This window comes from Rhinopithecus bieti, unplaced genomic scaffold (assembly GCF_001698545.2).
Source record: "Rhinopithecus bieti isolate Rb0 unplaced genomic scaffold, ASM169854v2 scaffold_26532, whole genome shotgun sequence".
Taxonomy (NCBI): domain Eukaryota; kingdom Metazoa; phylum Chordata; class Mammalia; order Primates; family Cercopithecidae; genus Rhinopithecus; species Rhinopithecus bieti.
Genome location: NW_016812934.1, coordinates 3,027,577 through 3,047,600, shown reverse-complemented (window position 1 = coordinate 3,047,600; position 20,024 = coordinate 3,027,577). Strand labels below are relative to the sequence as shown.

Sequence of the window (20,024 nt, the reverse complement as noted above, 5' to 3'; positions counted from 1 at the left end):
GGAACTTTCACTTGTAATCTACCTAACTGCAGAGGTGGATACAAACTTAATGAAACCTACATTTTCATGTCTATAACACTGCGTGAATCTATTAAAGAGAAGCTTTCGGCCGGGCGCGGTGGCTCACGCCTGTAATCCCAGCACTTTGGGAGGCCGAGGCGGGCAGATCACGAGGTCAGGAGATCGAGACCATCCTGGCTAACACGATGAAACCCTGTCTCTACTAAAACTACAAAAAAATTAGCCGGGCGAGGTGGCGGGGCTCCTGTAGTCCCAGCTACTTGGGAGGCTGAAGCAGGAGAATGGCGTGAACCCGGGAGGCAGAGCTCGCAGTGAGCCGAGATCACGCCACTGCACTCCAGCCTGGGCGACAGAGCGAGACTCTCTCTCAAAAAAAAGAGAAGCTTTCTGTGTTTTATTTTACCGTTTCCAAGCTAAATTTTAGGGAATCCTGAAGTCTTGTATTTCCCCACTTTATTTGCCAACTTTTGGCCAAGGGGTGGCTGTTTACTGGGGGGTAGTGGGAATAGTACGCAGGGGGAAGAAAATAAGCATAACTTAATGTCTTGTGTGGCACGTAAGTACATTTTAAAGAATGACTAGAGATGGAAATGTTGGGAATGGTAATGTGGATGGATAAATTATTAATAAATGGGCAAGAGATCATTGCTGCATCCAATTGGAAAATTGACCAATGGTTTACTAACAACAACAACAACAACAACAAAATGCTATGAATTATATCATGAAAGCAAACCAATACTGAGACACCGTGTGGACTTTTTGCTCTGGGTAGCAGGAGAGGTATCCTTGTGATTGTTTTCTTTCTAAAAGCCCATTTTTTTCCTTTAAATACTTAATGAGCACTTTTACTTGTATTTATTTTGAGTTTCACAACATAGGTGAACTTATCAGAAGTTGCCCATTTAGAAATGCATTGCTGTTTTGTACTTTTCTCATCAGAACCTAAAATGGAAATTTCAATTTTCAAAAAATAGAATAAGTATAAAAAAAATTGAACTCATCATTGCTATCCATGCAAATTTGAAGAGTAATCATGTTTGGAGGTACTTTTAGAAAAATGTTGAGTTCTTGTCATGAAACTTCTTCTGTAATAAACAAGTAACTCTCAGTTACATCTAACTGGGAACAATGTTTCAAAGATAATTTATATTCACAGGTAATCCTAAAATCTTATTTTAGCCAATAATTTCAGTGCCCCTTTGTAGAAAACCTTTATGCTATTTATCAAATAGCAAAGTGAATTGATTTGCATTTGTTCTCCTTTTATTTCCCTTGCTTACCAAATGGTGGAGGTCCTAATGAACAATGACAAAAGGTAGGCAACAAAAGGAGAACAGAAAAGACTTAGATAATCCTTAAGCTGAATAATCAGTATGGATTATAAGAAATGGTGTAAACCAAACTGTCCTGAATATCCATGATTTTAGGATTTCTAATATTTGAATACTTAATGGGAAGTTGATTTTTATTTTCCTAACATTTTAAAATGAAACAGTCATATACATTTTGTTTACAGAAACTAAAGAAAAATCAATATGAAATTAAGTGTATTTGTCAATTATATAAATATGTATCATTAAAAAGCCCTTTTCCTGCTATTAAAATATGACATGTTCATTTTAAGCAATTGAATACATGTCACTTGTCTTGAGAGAAAAAATTTTAATGTCCAAGAGAGTTATTTTTCCTATGCTGTATTTAAATACTTGCCTTAAAAAAAAATCTGTCTCTTCAGTGCCTTCCACTAGTGCTACTTGTAAAAGAAGTAATTACTCAAAATGTGATTTAAAAACCTATAACGTTTAAGAAAAACTACTTAATTCTAAATGAAACAGAGATGAGACATACAGTTTGACAGCTCAGCAACTCAGACCATTTATCTTGTTCTGTAGGCTTTGATAATTCACAAATGGCTTCTCAGGAAAAAAAATGCAGCAAATACAGTGATCTCTAAGCTTTTTTGCTTTTGAAGGTTATGTTGCTTTAAATGTTTCCAAGATGCTCTTTCAGCTTTGATTTTCTTTTCTGAAAAGTTGAGCTATTACAGTTCAGAGATAATATACCTAAAGTATCCAGTACTGTGCTGAACACACTGAAAATGTTAGCTGTATTAAAATTTGAGCTGTCTTAACACCCTTAAACTACTACTTTAAGGTAACAAAGTAATCCTAAGATGATGATGTGGCCAGGATGAGCTCCTGGGAAACCTGAGACATTTTCTTGTCATTTTGCTTACCAGATGCTTTTCTACTTTTACTATTACTGTGCAGCTTAACAGTTTTTAATGTGTTTGAGTTTAGCTTCTGAGTCTTACTAATTTCTAGTGATTAGCCTTTTATTTATAGGCTAAAAGGTTAAGCATTCTAATTTAAAATTTTAATAATTTTCAATAGGTTGAAAGACTTGAAGCCAAAGTAGTTGAACCCTTGAAAGCTTATGGGACCATTGTGAAAATGAAACGGGTAAGTAAATCCATTTTCTCACTTACTATGAATTACTCTGGCAAAGAGTATGAGGTTTCCAATTGTTTTTTTAATAAGAAATACAAAGTAGTGGCCAAGAGTGGTGGCTCATGCCTGTAATCTCAGCACTTGGGGAGGCCGAGGAGGACAGATCATGAGGTCAGGAGTTTGAGACCATCCTGGCCAACATAGTGGAACCCTGTCTCTACTAAAAATACAAAAAATTAGCTGGGCGTGGTGACGTGCACCTGTAATCCCAGCTACTCAGGAGGCTGAGGCAAGAAAATCGCTTGAACCCGGGAGGCAGAGGTTGCAGTGAGCTAAGGTAGTGCCACTGCACTCCAGCCTGGGCGACAGTGCGAGACTCTGTCTCAAAAAAAAAAAAAGAAAGAAATACAAACTAGTATATAGTCATTCTTTTACTCTGAAAGATCCCTTAGCTCTTTAAGAATAATGAAATATTTTAATGAGCTTATTAAGTATACTGTAGCAACATAGATAACATAGGCATTATTATGGAAACTTTAAAATAATTATAATCATGAAAATATATGGACAGAAATTGCTTTACTATATGAATATAAGTTTTTGTTTAAAGCAGGTGATAGCATTTAGACTTTTAAAATGTGTGAGAGAGTTCTATTTTTAAAACTAACTTTATTGAAGTGTAATTTACATCAGCAGTCCCCAACCTTTTTGGCACCAGGGACCGGTTTTGTGGAAGACAATGTTTCTTTAGTTCACAATAGGGTTTGCACTCCTATGAGCATCTAATGCTGCCTCTGATCTAACAAGAGGCAGAGCTCAGGCCTTAATACTAGCTTGCCCCCCGGTCACCTGCTGTGCTGGCCGAGTTCCTAATAGACCTGGGAGTTGGGAGCCCCTGATTTATGTGCAATAAAATTCTTCCATTTTAAGTGATCATTGAGTTTTGACAAATGTTTATACCCATGTAACCACTACCACCATCAAAATTACACATTTATATACATATATCTATTATGGTTAATAGTTTTGCACTGAAATTGTGTCATTATTTTGAGAGAATATTAACACATTCTCACATACATAGACACTAATTATGTAATACTTGTAATTCCTGTGGTAATGGTACCAGGATCACACAAGAAGTATTCTTCCATTCTTAAAACAGAGTGTGTGAATTTTCTTAAGTCAGACATTTTTACTAACAAAAAAATGCCAATTTGCAGGATGACCTCAAGGCAACATTCACAGCAAGGAATCGAGAAGCTAAGCAGTTAACTCAGTTAGAAAGAACACGCCAGCGAAACCCATCTGATCGACATGTTATTGTATCCTTTGAATTTGGGTCTTTAAAAAAATGTTTAAGGTATGGAGTACAAAAGTAAATGTATATAGAAATTGTGCATTTTTACTTTTAAATGAGTAGAGAATTTGAATATAAAGATTGAAAAGAAATGCATTTAGAAATTCTCAGTATAGAAATTGTCTAATTTTAAAGAGGTTACACCACCTAATTCAAATCCCCTTATATTGTTTTACACAGTAGACTTTGCAAATGAACAAACAAAAAATTCAGATGTTTTTATAAAGAGTAAATTCAGATTTCTGAATTTTATTTTCACATGGTGATGACTAAATATTAATTCTACAATTAACTTAAAGATCTATCGTTAATCCTAATATATCAGTGTCCTCTATGCCCTGTTTTGAGAAAAGGAAAGAAAATTTTCCCATTTAATTTCCTTCATCTTTTAGAAATAAAGCAATTATGTGGGCCAGGCGTGGTAGCTCACCCCTGTAATCCCAGCACTTTGGGAGGCTGAGGCAGGCGGATCACAAGGTCAGGAGATCGAGACCATCCTGGCTAACACAGTGAAACCCCGTCTCTGCTAAAAATACAAAAAATTAGCCGGGCGTGGTGGCGGGCGCCTGTAGTCGTAACTACTCTGGAGGCTGAGGCAGGAGAATGGCGTGAACCTGGGAGGCGGAGCTTGCAGTGAGCCGAGATTGCGCCACTGCACTCCAGTCTGGGTGACAGAGCCAGACTCGTCTCAAAAAAAAAAAAAAAAAGAAAGAAAGAAATAAAACAACTATGTGAAATCATGACTTCCAGCCAGTTAACCTCAGGAGGGAGACTTAAGAGTATAATTAAGATCCAAGTTGGACACAAACCTAGACACGACTGTCTACTGTAACAAGGTTCTTCTGTTAAACGTGACTATTTCTTAAACTACAATGTGCCTTGTTCATTACTAAACAAAAGCATACAAAATAGTGCCTAACTGCCAGCAACTAAGATAGGTAGGACTGTGTAGAAAGCACTAACATCTGGCTGGACGCATTGGCTTACGCTTGTAATCCCAGCACTTTGGGAGGCCGAGGCGGGCAGATCATGAGGTCAGGAGTTTGAGACCATTCTGGCCAACATAGTGAAACGCCGTCTCTACTAAAAATACAAAAATTAGCCAGGCATGGTGGTAGCACATGCCTGTAGTCTCAGCTACTTGGGAGGCTGAGGCAAGAGAATCGCTTGAACCAGGAGATGGAGGTTGTGGTGAGCTGAGATCACACCACTGCACTACAGCCTGGAAAACAAAGTGAAACTCTGTCTCAAAAAAAAAAAGAAAAAGCACTAACATCCCTACCGCCTCTTTTTTCCATTCCTTCTATGTGTCTCCTTCCTACTTCCTTAAGGTTGTTACTGCCCAGCTCAGCCAGAAACCACATGAGGAGTGGCTCTTTGAGAGCATTTGAGGTTCCAGAACACCTCCATTCCTGAGGGGAGTCCCTTGAGCAGCGATTTGGGGCTGCACCAATTGCTTGGTCCTTCTTCCTTTGGACCAAAGGTACAGAAGCCCAGCTTTGTACTAAACAAAAATGGGCAGCCATAGGGCTGGGAGTGGAGTGCCCACTGGAGACTGGGACAGAAACATCTAGATGGTCATAGTGGCATAAGATCTGCAAATGGAGATGATAGAATCTGTGTTTTAAGCAAGTCAGACAAACCAGAGAATGCTGGAAAATTTATGACTGATAGCTAGAGATCAAGGCAGAGGCTGTGGGTTGGGGCCAGGGGGAGGGAGTTCACCAGTGTTTAAGAATTAAGCTAGGGATCAATTTTTTGTTTTGTTTTGTTCTTTGTGGCCTGGAGTGGGGGAGGTGGTGATATATGAAGACATCTGGAATCCTGAGTAGTTGGCAAGATTGAATCAGGAGTACTGGTGTCTACACTAAACACAGAAACGAATCTATTCCTAAGACAAACATTTTTCTGACTTGAATGCTGTGCTGTAAACTGCTGTGGAAGGGAGACAGTCTTAGAGCACAGATGAAGCAGGTCTGTGGGTTCACGTGGTGGGGAGATGAATACAACCTAAGAGGTTATTGCCACAGGTGAATCAACGTGCTTACTGGGTAAGATCTGCACCTTGTGTATTTTGACAACCTGAGACCAAAACATGAAGGACAATCTACATACAAATGTAGTCAATATAAGTATACAAATATTCAATCATAGTATCATGGAATATTTCCCAGGATAAACTCTTAAAATTCATCTATGTAGAAGTATGTTTAAGTTTGATATGTAAGATAAGATAGAGTCACTCTGATAGAGAGGATAGGGAAAAGAAGAATTCCAGGGCTCTGCCTGCTCACCACCAAAGGAGGACTCCGGGTGGCTTCTAAACAAGCTTCCTGTAATGCAGTGTGACAAATACCAATCTGGCTTACCCTTTTAAAAATCATTTTAAACTCTTAACTAATTCCATTTAATACACAAATATCTTTATTCATGGAGTTGTATCTTAGTATTTTAATCCAAAGCATTTCCTATTCAAGTTGGTATATTATAGAATTTTGAAGAATTTTCAGTGAAAAGAAGAAATATTAGAAATCTATATTCTCTTTGCTAAAAATGGATGTGTTACTTTGGGTGAGTTGCTATGCTCAAGTAAAGGGATTTGAGACTTTCAGAAATAAATAGTAGTTGCTGGAGGGTGATAGAAGGTGAAGCTACACATTTCCCAGCTATGGCTTCTGTTTCCCCGTGCTTTCCTGATTTAGCCAACTCTACTTACCCTTCTAAATTTTAAAATGAAAATATCAGTAAATGAGGAGGGTAAAGACATGAGTCAAAAGGAAGTAGTCACAAGTAAAGAGCTGCATCAGTCATATGTAATAAACAGTATTAGGAATTAGTCTGCTTGAATATTCTCACTAGCACAAGGTTAACGTGTATCAAGTAACTGTTACAGATTTTTTCATAGTAGTAATTCTTCAGAGGAGCTCTGTTTTATCTTTGAATTTCCTGTAATGAAGTTGTAGTTTAAAGAATCTCAAACACAGAAATATAGAGAAATGTTTTTGATTCCTGGTTATGAATAAGTTGAAAGTTTGTATGATTTTTAAAAACTCTGCAGCCCATATGGTAAATGTATATACAAATACAGAGAGATATAAATGAATATAATTTTAAGTAGTTAGTATCTTGAAAATGTGTAGTTGAATGAACCTAATTACAAAAGTAACCATAATTGATATATGGTTACAATTAATATATAACCTAATTGTAAGTGTGTATAATTCTGTGGGTATATAAATTTATTGAAAGAATTGTTATACTCTCTTTGAAATGTATTTTTTCCTTTATGAAAAATTTCAGTCACAGGTGGGTAATAAAGTGGTGTGTCAAGAAATGGATCCTTATAGTAAACCCTTTTACTTGTTTCAATTTATACATTTTCTTGAAAAAGAAAGCAAAAGCTAAATGTCACGGTATTACTTATCACAGAACTTTGACAACAAATGCAAACTTTTTCTATGATTATTAAATGATGATATATGTGACTTTTGAGTAAATATAATATTAGCACAAGAAACAAAACTTTATTAGGAAGAATTTAATCCGAAAATTGGGCTGTACCTTTTTAAATTTCTGTGTTACCGTTTAAGAAAAAATCTTAAATATTTTGGGGCAACTTTTGTTCTAGCAGAGGAGATGCTTAAAGAGAGATACACAATTAGATTAGAAATATTCTGCGCTTGACAGTACTATAGCCACTGGCTGTATATGGCTATTGAGTTCTTGAAATACAACTAGAGTAATTTTGGAGCTAGTTTTTAATTTTTTATTTAATTTTAATTAGTTTTAATGAAAATAGCCCCATATGGCTAGTGGCCACCATACTGATTGGACAGTACAGATCAGATAATATGAGTACATGTCCAAATGTGTAGACTTGCCATCTGATTCATTAGTTACTAGTGTATTTATTTTTTTGTAATAAGCATTAACTAAATAGAAGCAGTGTAACATGGTTGTCTTGTAAAGAAGAATCTACAAGTAGAAATCCCATGCTGAAATATTTTGTAGTGTATATTATATTCCACCTGATGAGGATATTATAGAGTTAGGAATATTTAATGCATTTGGAGAACAAGTAGAAGCAAGCAAGGTAGAAAGAGTCTTGGTTATATACCTGCTAACCCAAAATACCTCAATGTTGTACATTTTAAAGATCAAACTCTCAGTGGTAGAACTTGTCATAGCTGTAGGTCTCTCTACTGTGTGCCACTCTCCTTAGTCCTTTCCAAAGATGATTTCATGTAATCCATACAATAGTCCTATGAGATAAGCATAAAGAGTAAGAGATAATAGGCCGGGCGCGGTGGCTTACACTTGTAATCCCTGCACTTTGGGAGGCTGAGGCGGGTGCCCCATGTCTTCTAAAAATACACAAAATTAGCTGGGCATGGTGGCATGCGCCTATAATCCTAGCTACTCAGGAGGCTGAGTAAGAAGAATCGCTTGAATCCAGGAGGCGGAGGTTGCGGTGAGCCGAGATTGCGCCACTGCACTCTAGCCTGGGCAACAAGAGCAAAACTCTATCAAAAAAAAAAAAATGAGATAATCTGTAATTTTGAGAGAATTGAAATAATCTTTACTAAGTCATAAGTCCTTTTCAGGGGAGAAATGGCTAACGGAGAGAGAGAGACAAAAGAAAAATAATTTTGATAAATGGCACAGATAGTGAAATAGAGGGAAGCAGTAGAAAATATGGGACATGGTTTTACAGTAGGTTATCCAAGGGTGTCTGGAAAAAAAAAATGATTTTGTAGACAGAAAAGGAAGGATTTGGGGGTAGTTTTTGTCCTTGGGGTTTTTTTTTCTAGATCGTGAATCAAGTCACTAAATAAAGTTTTTTATTCTGCATGTGCTTACATAGATCATTTTATTATATATGGTAAAATATAATATTAACAATTTACACTGTTATGCCAAAAAGCCGGTACTGCACAATGGTAGAATTTACCAGTAAGCTCAACTGAATGAATTTTCTTTTTTTTTTTAAATCTTTGGTTGGGGAATACTTTTGTAGGCAGAAACGGAATTACAGAGAGCTGCAATGGATGCTAGCCGAACAAGTCGTCATCTGGAGGAAACTATTAACAACTTTGAAAGGCAGAAAATGAAGGATATAAAGGTAATAAAGTAACTGTTAGGGTTCAAAATGTGTTTTTAACCTTATTTTTTACTTTAAACTCATGAAAAATTTAAATTACTCTATATTTTTTAGCCCATAAATACTGCTTATAAAGAAAATACGATAAATAAGGGGCTGGGCACAGTGGCTTATGCCTGTAATCCTAGCACTTTGGGAGGCCTAGGCAGGTGGATCAGTTGAGGCCAGGAGTTTGGGACGAGCCTGGGCAACATGGAAAAACCGCATCTCTACAAAAAACTAGCCAGGTGTGGTGGCACATGCTTGTAGACCCAGCTTCTTAGGGGGCTGAGGCAGGAGGATCACCTGAGCCTGGGTAGGTTAAAGCAGCAGTGAACCATGACTGCACCACTGCACTCCCTGCGTTCCAGCCTGGGCAACAGAGCCAGACCCTGCCCACCCCACCCCGCAACAACAACAAAAAGAAAACAGAAAAAGCAAAAAATATTATAAATGAAATATATCATGGGTTTTTGTTTTTTCTTAAATGGAAACAGTGGTATATAAAAGACCAACATTTCCAAACAGTAGCCAGATATTCAGCTTTTTATAACAAATACTATTTAATCAAGGGGAACTAACATTTATTGTGTTTTTATATACCAGGCGCTACAACAGGCACTTTATATAAATTCTTGCAGTCTTCACAGCAACTCCATGAGGATGAGGTGGTGTTATTAAGAAATTAAGCAGATTACACCTGTAATCCCAGCACTTTGGGAAGCTAAGGCAGGCAGATCACTTGAGGTCAGGAGTTTGAGACCAGCCTGGCCAACATGGCGAAACTCCATCTCTACTAAAAATAAAAAAATTAGGCATGATGACATGCACCTGTAATCCCAGCTACCCAGGAGGCTGAGGCAGGAGAATCACTTGAACCCAGGAGGTGGAGGTTGCAGTGAGCCAAGAAGAGCGTGCCACTGCATTCCAGCATGGGTGACAGAGCGAGACTTTGACTCAAAAAAAAAAAAAAGAAATTAAGCAGAGACATAAATATTTTACCCAAAGTACAATAGCCAGAAATAGGAGCTATAAACCAATTTTTTAATGTGTGATTTCTGTTATAATACAGTCATTAATTTTTTTATAGCTTAATACTGTGTAGTAACTACATATTATCAAATAAGTAAACAGGGTAATAGTAGCCAACCACATAAATTTGCATCTACTATGATATGGTATCTTAGTCAACAAAATCACAAGAATTGCCTTACTCTAACACATTTGTAGATTTGAAACTTTCTTGGGGATCATGAAATTCAGCAGGTATTTTTGATAACCATCGTGGAAACACTTGAAGGACCTCTTATGACCATCTTACAGACTTTAAAACTCATCTAAGGCTCTTTTTGGCTCACTGAAGATTTTCCTGTAACAAGCTTTAAATATTTGTTTTACTTCTATTGACAAATCTTCCTTCATAAGCTATATTCTTTCAATAAAATAAGCATTATCTGCCACTTAATTATATTATTTATCTCTGAAATCCATGAAACAGTATTCATTTACATCTTTTATTTTCTTTAATTTCCTGTCATAGTTTCAAAGGATTTCTGAGCTTCTCAATTTAGTCACAGGCTCTGTACTCTTCTGTGTAATAGTAGATTGCTACCCACAGAAGAACATCTCAGGGGGCTGTCCCGAGACAAATTCCTTTACCAAGCTAGGAGAGTATGGTCAGGGTATAAAGTTTTATAATTGCTGACATCCCCTCTTAAACTGAGGGAGGAAGGAGAATTATTAAGATAATTAACCTTAACCTGAAACATGGGAATGGAGACTTGTGAGCTATGCCTGATTCCACTGTTGGGTAAAGGCTTCTTTAGTGATGGGAAACTGATTCCTTGCTCCATCGCTGTTCCTCAGACCTGCAAATTTTTCATTTACACATGGAAATTTGTCTCTACTCTGATCTTTGGGCTCACTTCTGTGTTCTGCCTGGATGCTGGTTTTAATTCCCTGAGCATTAGAGTACCAAACCCCGCAGAGAAAGTGAGTGCAGCATTCCCAGCTACAATTCCTGCTACCTGGGATTTCCTGAAGCAACAGGAGATGGGAGTAAGGTGCTGTACGGTGGAGGGTGCACAGAGAAGAAAAGAGCTTCTAAGTTTTTCTCTATTATGCCCCCAAAAGAGGGAAGTCTCTTGATTTCAGGAAGTCTCTTGGTCACAGAAGAAAATTTTAAAAGACAGCAAGAAACCTACACTTCAAAAACATTGAGCTATAATTCACTGTGTAACTCTGGTTTTGAGTGTATACACAGATATATATATATATATATATATGTCTCTCCACTCCATGTTAGAACATTGTCGTCACTTCAGCGTTGTACAGTTTAGCTTTTGCCCCTGTCTGCTTCCCAACCCTAAGCAACCACCACTAATCTTCATCTCTATGGATCGAGCTATTCTGCACATTTCATAGAATGGAATCATCAAATACATTGACTTCTATGACTGGCTTCTTTCACTTAGCCTGCTTTCAAGGCATATCCATGTTGTAGGATGTGTCAGTACTTCATTCCTTTTTTTGACCAACTAATATTCCATTGTATGGATATACCACATTTTGTTTACTCATTTCAAGGACATTTCAGTTGTTTCCACCTTTTGGCTATTGTGAATACTAATATAAACATGTCCAAGTGTTTATGTAGACATATATTTTCATTTCTTTTGGATATATACCCAGGAGTGGAATTGCTGGATTATTGGTAACTTTATGCTTAAGAATTTGAGGAAGTGCCAGACTATTTTCTAAAGTGAACGCACCATTGTGTTTGCCCACCAGCAGTATATGAGGGTTACAACTTCTCTGCATCCTCAGTACTTGCTATTCATCAGACTTCTTGATTGTAGCCTTCCTAGTGGGTTTGAAGTAGTAGTTTCATTGTAGTAGTCATCTCATTATAGTTTTGATTTGCATTCCATGATGATGCATTTTTTTTCTTTTTTTAAAATAGAGACAAGGTCTCACTATGTTGCCCAGGCTGGTTTTGAACTCCTGGTCTCAAGTGATCCTCCCACTTCAGCCTCCCAAAGTGCTGGCATTTACAGGTGTGAGTCACTGTGCCTTGCCTGATGATGCTTTTTGGCCATCTGTGTCATCTGCCTTGAACAAATGGCTATTGAGATCCTTTACCCTTTTTTTCTCCTTTTCGGTTTTTTTTTTTTTTGAGACGGATTCTCACTGTGTCGCCCAGGCTGGAGTGCAGTGGCGCGATCTCGGCCCACTGCAACCTCCACCTCCCAGATTCAAGTGATTCTCCTGCCTCAGCCTCCCAAGTAGCTGGGATTACAGGCATGCACCGCCACGCCTGGCTAATTTTTGTATTTTTAGTAGAGATGGGGTTTCGCCACGTTGGCCAGGCTGGTCGTGAACTCCTGATCTCAGGTGATCTGTGCACCTCCACCTCCCAAAGCTCTGGGATTACAGGCGTGAGCCACCATGCCCGGCTCCTTTACCCTTATTTTAACTGGATTGTCTTATTTCTGAGTTGTGAGAGATTTTTATATATTCTAGATAGAAGTCCCTTATCAGATAATCTGCAGTTTTTCCCATTCTGTGGGTTGCCTTGTCACTTTGATAGTGTCTTTGAAGCACAAGTTTTTAATTTTGATGAAATCCAGTTTCTCTCTCTCTTACTTGTGCTTTGATGTTATAACTAAGAATCCACTGCCAAATCCAAGGTCATGAATATTTATTCCTACGTTCTCTAACAGTTTTATAGTTTCAGCTCTTATATGTCTTTGATCCATTTGAATTAATTTTTATATATGGTTAAATTTTGTAAAGGTTAAATTTCATTATTTTGCATGTGACTGTCTAGTTGTTGCAGCGCCATTTGTTGAAGAGACTATTCTTTCCTCAATTGAATGGTCTTGGCATCTTTGTTGAAAATCAGTTGACGTGGTTTTACTTCTGGGCTCCCGTTCCTTTTCATTAATCTATGTGTCTATCCTTATGCCAGTACCACACTGTCCTAACATTGCTTTACGGTATGCTTTTAAATCAGGTAATGTGAGTCTTCGTACTTTCTTCAGATTTTTTAAAATTGATATGGCTATTCTGGATCTATTGCAATCCTGTATGAATCTTAGAATCAGTTTGTCAATTTCTACAAAGAAGTCAGTTCGGGTTCTTACAAGGATTGTATCACATATGTAGATTAATTTCAGGAGTATTGACATCTTAAGAGTAATTCTTCCTGTCCATGAACATGGGATGTTTTTCCATTTATTTTAATATTCTTTACTTTCTTTAAGCACTATTTGTAGTTTTCAGAATATAAATTGTGCATCTTTTGTTAAACTTCTTCCTATTTTATACTTCCTGTTGCTATCGTAAATGGGTGTTTTCCTAATTTCATTTTCAGATTGCTTGTCACAAATGTATATAGAAAGACAGTTGATTTTTGCATACTGACTTATGTCTTACAACCTTGCCAAACTTGATTATTAGTTCTAATAGTTTTTTAGTAGATTGGTTACATTGAGATAAATTTAATAAATTGAGATAAATTAGATTTTCCACATATAAATTTTGTTTTCTGCAACAACCTGCAATTTAAATGCAAACTCCCATAACCCTAGCAAACTCCCAGAAACATGAGCACCAGATTATCAATACCAGAGTCTGTTAGGGTTCTCAATCTCCATTCTGCACATCATTCCTCATTACTGTCAAATTGCTTCCTTTCCAAGTAAGGCGACATTTGGGATCTTTTATGATAAAGAGGGATGTAGAAATCTCACAAGTTTGCCTCAAAGATCAGTCAAAAGGGTTACATTACAGCTTTTTTTTTTTTTTTTTTTTTTTTTTTTTTTTAAGAGCTGGTGTCTCCCTGTGTTGCCCAGGCTGGTCTCAAACTCCTGGGCTCAAGCAATCCTCCCACCTCTACCTCCCCAGGTGCTGGGATTACAGGCGTGAGCTACCATGCCTGGCTGGCCCCCTTATTTCTAATAACAATATTCACATATTGCCATGTTGATCTTAGCATGTCTCATAAACATTTCTGCGAGAAGAATACTTGGAAAAGTCAGATTATTGATACCACTCTTAATTTGGGGAGAAACAGACAAAACATTCCTATTCCTACCTGTTATCAGGCTACTGCTTCTGATAAGGGCAGAGTTTGTGGCTCCTTTAACCACTCTGGAAGCAGAAATGATTGGCAGTAGTGAGCACTGCTCATAACTGTGTATGCATTACTGTGTTTGAGGTGAGTTTAATTGATAAGTCCATTTGAATTTTGGTATTGGAATTAAACAGCAAAGTAATACATTTTTGACAGACTTTTCATAGGAACTTTGCAGAGTATCTCTCTGAAACAGGCTGTTACAGAACTTAGTGTACAAAATGAGAGAAAAATCACAATCCCATTTGCTTCCATGTATTAGGAAAAGTCATCAGTATATGATGAATGTCAAGGGAATTTCACAATTACAAAAAAGGTACTTAACCAGGAGTTACTCCTGTCACAAACGGGGATAGGAACTCAGTATGTAGTGAAATAGCTGACATAAGCAAGAAACATCATAATTTTTTATAGCTTTATTTTTATTATAAATATAAATCATAAAACTTATCCATAAAATTATAGAGAAAATTTAGTCTTACCACCCAAAATATTCACCATTTTTTATTTTACCCTTCCAGATTTTTCCTATGCATATATACAGAGACATGGTAATAACAATAACAAACATTTCTTAAACATTGACTGTGTGCCAGGTACCATTCTAAGCATTTTGCATGAATAAACTCATTAATTCCTCAAAACATCATTATGAGGAAGGTACTATTTTTAGCCCTGACAGTTATACATTAATGGGACCACCGTATATATAGCATCTCTTCTTAAAACTTATGGATGGATGTATTTATGCCAAGAAACAGATCCATATCATTTTTTGTTATCTTTATGATATTCTGCAGTATGGTTATACTGGTTCATTTAACCAGTCCTCATTGGTGAATGTCTAGGTTATTTTTGCAATTGTAGCTGTCACTGCATCATTACACATCGTTAAATAGCCTTAACTGCTAGCCCAGTTATTTTCTTGAGACAAATTACCAGATGTGGAGCTCCTCCTTCAGAGCATACACTTTTAATGTTAATATATATTTTTAAAACTTCTGTCCACAAAGGTTAAACCAGTTTACATTCCTACTAAACCTTGCATAAGCACAGGTACAATGATGAGTTTGTTTGGTTTTGTTGTTGTTGTTGTTTTGAGACGGAGTCTCGCTCTGTCACACAGGCTGTAGTATGGTGGCATGATCTTGGCTTACTGCAACCTCTGCCGCCTGGATTCAAGTGATTCTTCTGCCTCAGCCTCCCGAGTAGCTGGGATTACAGGCGTGCACCACCATGCCCAGCTAATTTTCGTATTTTTAGTAGATGGGGTTTCACCATGTTGGCCAGGGTAGTCTAGAACTGCTGACCTCAGGTGATCCACCTACCTCGGCCTCCCAAAGTGCTGGGATTACAGGCATAAGCCACTGCACCTGGTGTGTTTTTTGTTTATTGACACCATAAGTTGCAGTATTTTTAATAAGACGATAGGTAAAAAATCAGTATCATTTGCATTATTACTGCTGAGCTTTTAAATGTATTTAGCAATACATTTCTTTAGTAAATTATATTTTCCTTAACCTATATTTCTGTTGGATGTTGGAATTTCTTACTAATTTCTAAAAATTACTTATATGGAGACAATTAGCCCTTCAAATGAAAGAGAAAGTATGTTGCAAATGTATTTTCTCATTTTACGGCTTACAGTGATTTTGCCACCTCTTAAGTTTTTTTATTGCCAGATTTATCTGTCTTCTTTTTGGTTTCTTCCTTGGTGTCATGCTTAGAAAGGTTTTCATCCCCTAGGTTATATAAGTATTGCTTATATTTTCTTGATTTTTAAAATATTTTAAACATTAAATATTGAGCTGGCAGCTGTGTTTTGCAGTGTTATGACATGGATATATAACTTTAATTTTCAGATGGGTAGACAGTTCTCCTGACATCCTTTATTGAATATCCTATACTCTGGAGAGCTGTCATTTCCTCTTTGCCAAAATGTTCTTAAAACCTTTTCATTAAAGATCTCTTTTGTTAATCAAACAAGATAGAGGCTTTACTGTTAGTCACTACGTCCAATTTAGCTAGTTGACTTTGTTGTTGTTGAGACAGAAGTCTCCAAATGTTGCCAAGATGGTCTGGGGCACCTGGACCCAAGGGAACTTCCTGCCTCAGCCTGCTAAGTAGCTGGGATTATAGGCACATGCCATTGTGCCTGACTAGTTTACTTCTTGAGCATTAAAAATGGGTGTTTTGGCTTGTCATCAACTCTTAGTTCAGTTTTCCTTCTGGGAGTTTCCACACTCAAGAAAACCTGACTCCTTTCTGGTTTGCAACTATCATAAGGACACTAACAACTAAGAGTAGGTCCCAGCCTTGGTCAGAAGCCATTCCTCCTCTAAAGTATTCCTGGGTATCTAGAGATACTTTAATATGAAATCCAAAATTGTATTTTAGCATAAGGCCATTTATCAGTCAGTTGCCAGTCTGGTATACCTGAGCCCTCTCTAACTTACATGAAGTGACAATAAGGGTGATTGTGAATCATAGTTACAAGTCTCTTTTAACCTAGGCCCTGTCCTCTCAGTTAGAATGACATAAATCACTGAGTAGCAATCAAAGCCTCTTAATGCTCCCTTAAGTGTTTTTCTAATCATCTAGGAAAGAATGGGGCTGGAGGGAAGAATCACAGGCCACTGATAATTATCTGTATGGCTGTCCTCCAAAGTATATGACCACTCTTTTCTGGGTTATCTTAGGAGAGCAGGGATGAAGCGAAATGTGTATTTGACTAGCCTTCTAATATAATCCATGCTTCAGTATTTTCTGCCTTGTTCTTATTCAGCCCAGTTCTCTCTACATTGCTTATTTTGTTATAATTAACAAGATGATACGATCATGTTTATTAAAAACTTGCCTGGTTCCCATCTTTTCCCTATCTACTGATTACCTCATCCCCTGCTTAGATCAACATGCACATCTTCACTCATACTTTTTGTTCATGATCTTCCTTGTCATAAGTTTCCATCATGCTTATATAGAGGTTACCTGCACAGTTTATCTGTGAAGGAAATTATTGATTCTGGCAAGAACAGCACAGTTCAGTGGGCAATAGCAAAAAAAACCTTAAATGAGCTATAACCTTATAGCCTTAGAATCAGATCTGTGTCTAAAGAGTTTTATCTGTCAGCAACACTGGGCAAGTCAGTATCTGTAAACTGGAACGCTCTATGCAAATATATGGTATTATCATCAGTGGCAGGAGTGTCATTACTACCAAGTAACTCCTTTATGTTTAGAGAATACAAGTAGCATATAGTGTGGAACCTAATTCCTGTTGAAAAAAATGTTCTTCTGTTTAAACATCAGTTGGAATTGCTAAAACACCAGCTTCATAACTGAACTGCTCTAATAGTAAGTATATGGTATTAAAAGTATACAGTAGCATACATTTTAGTCAGATCTTCTGTTATTATAAATGTCAGTTACTAAGTATAAAGAGAACTAAAATAAAAAATAAGATGGAAGTGAATGGTGATAAAGGAAATACTTTGTATAATTTGAAGGTTTGGCAGCAAAAGGTCTTCACAACTGTTTCTCTTTCAGTTATCTTTTGTACTTTATTTGCCCTGTAGAAAAACAGATACTTCTGTATTTTATAAAATACCAAGACTATAGTGAGGAATAAAGTTACTATATTCATAAAGAAATTTAAATCATTGTTTAAATTCAATTCTTTGGTTTTTTTTAGACTATATTTTCTGAATTTATCACAATCGAAATGTTATTTCACGGCAAAGCTTTAGAGGTCTACACTGCTGCCTACCAGAATATACAAAACATTGATGAAGATGAAGATTTAGAGGTAGGACTATGTCTATGTAAGCTCAGTTCTTCTGTTAATGTGGAAATATTTAAAAGAGAACATTAGTTTGTATGTGATATCTTTTTTTTTTTTTTTTTGAGACAGAGTCTCACTCTGTTGCCCAGGTAGGAGTGCAGTAGTGTGATCTCAGCTCACTGCAACTTCTGCCTTGTGGGTTTAAGCAATTCTCCTGCCTCAGCCTCCCAACTAGCTTGGATTACAGGTGCCCACCACCATGCCCAGCTAATTTTTGTATTTTTAGTAGAGACGGAGTTTCACCATGTTGGCCAGGCTGGTCTTGAACTCCTGATCTCAAGTGATGCGCCCACCTCGGCCTCCCAAAGTGCTGGGATTACAGGCATGAACCACCATGCCCAGCCATGATTAATATCTTAAATTTGAACACTACAGTGGTTATTATGCATAATCCAAAACAGATGAATTTTTATGATTTTCCATTTATTTTCAACTTTTCAAATTAACCATGGCAAAAGTTCCAGGAGTTAATTTATTAATAGCTAGTAAAATACAATTTACATAAAGCCATTAAATAAAATACTGTGTATCATTTTGACTGGTGATATAAGCCCACTGAAGTGTGCTAAAAAAAACTAACATTTAGTGACTTCAGTAACATTTTAGTGTTTACATCATGCACAATACCCAAAGCTTTACATGCATTTTCTCATTCAAACCTCAAAATCTTAGGTGGTAGGTGCTGCTGTAACTCTCATTTTACAACTACAGAAACAGGCCGAGAGGATTTAAATAACTTATTTGTGGCCACTTAGCTAGTAAATAGCAGAATCAGGATTCTGACTATGTAATGTAATCACTAAGCTATGAAATAAATGTAGGTTATGTAAGCTTGCTTTATGCTGATGGTTTTAGTTAAATGCAGATAATTCTGATTGGCCAACTAACATTAGAGCAAGTAAATATCAAAGCCTGGTCCTCAATGAGCAATTTTGTAAATATCCAACCCTCTTACCTTCCAAAAGGAAAAAATAAAGGTACGAAAGTATTTATGCTGAAGTAAACTGTTCAAGACATACTTTCCCCATCTCTAATACAGAAGTGAAAAAAGCCATGTAATCCCAACATATAACAAGAATTCTGTATTAATAAAATATGGAAGTGTCTACCACTTAACAAATTTGAAGATTCCCCCCAGTTTTTTTTTTTTTGTATCTTCCCCCTGCCTCCAAGACAGAGTCTTGCTCTGTCACCAAGTCTGGAGTGCAGTGGTGCGATCTCGGCTCACTGCAACCTCCACCTCCCAGGTTCAAGTGATTCTCCTGCCTCAGCCTCCCTAGTAGCCGGGATTACAGGTGCCTGCCACCACGCCCGGCTAATTTTTCTATTTTTAGTAGAGATGGGGTTTCACCATGTTGGCCAGGCTGCTCTCAAACACCTGACCTCGTAATCTGCGACCGCCTTGGCCTCCCAAAGTGCTGGGATCACCGGCGTGAGTCACTGCGCCTGGCCTAATTTTTTTTTGTATCTTAACTATCAATAAAGAGATCCTCTGAGCCTTCCCGTGCCATTACTCCATGGGCTTCAGGAAACTTAAAACCAGAATATAGGTTAAAGAAAATGAAGAAAGTACATATTACAGTATGTGTATATATGTTTCTAATGTCAAAATCTAATTTGTTTTATATCAGTTATATATACATATTTATTTGTCAGTAATGACTTCCCAAGTGTTACTTCCAAACACTACAGCTAAGGTTTCTTAACTTTCACTCCTTTTCATGTCCTGCTTTTAAAAATTGATTATGAAGGCCAGGCGCAGTGGCTCACACCTGCAATCTCAGCACTTGGGGAGCCCAAGGCGGGTGGATCACCTGAGGTCAGGAGTTCAAGACCAGTCTGGCCACCATGGTGAAACCCCATCTCTACTAAAATACAAAATTAGCTGGGCATTGTGGCAGGCACCTGTAATCCCAGCTACTTGGGAGGCTGAGGCAGGAGAATCACTTGAACCTGGGAGGCGGAGGTTGCAGTTAGCTCATATTGTGCCACTGCACTCCAGCCTGGGTGACAGTGAGACTCCATCTCCAAAAATAAAAAGGGCAGGCACGGTGGCTCATGCCTGTAATCCC

General features: G+C 37.4%; 1 protein-coding gene across 9 annotated transcripts in view; it reads left to right on the top strand.

The window, feature by feature from the left end:
• Nucleotides 1-20,024, top strand: part of CIBAR1 (CBY1 interacting BAR domain containing 1) — a 30,207-nt gene that overhangs the window by 1,259 nt on the left and 8,924 nt on the right. For all 9 annotated transcript variants that reach the window (XR_001880532.1, XR_001880534.1, XR_001880531.1 and 6 more), the window contains exons 3-7: nucleotides 2,418-2,486; nucleotides 3,698-3,799; nucleotides 7,135-7,140; nucleotides 8,852-8,956; nucleotides 17,803-17,916. Coding sequence is in view for 4 of the 9 variants with exons in the window: in XM_017847342.1 (XP_017702831.1) it covers nucleotides 2,418-2,486; nucleotides 3,698-3,799; nucleotides 7,135-7,140; nucleotides 8,852-8,956; nucleotides 17,803-17,916 (396 nt within the window). In the remaining 5 variants the exon portion in view is untranslated. The remainder of the gene's footprint in view (nucleotides 1-2,417; nucleotides 2,487-3,697; nucleotides 3,800-7,134; nucleotides 7,141-8,851; nucleotides 8,957-17,802; nucleotides 17,917-20,024) is intronic.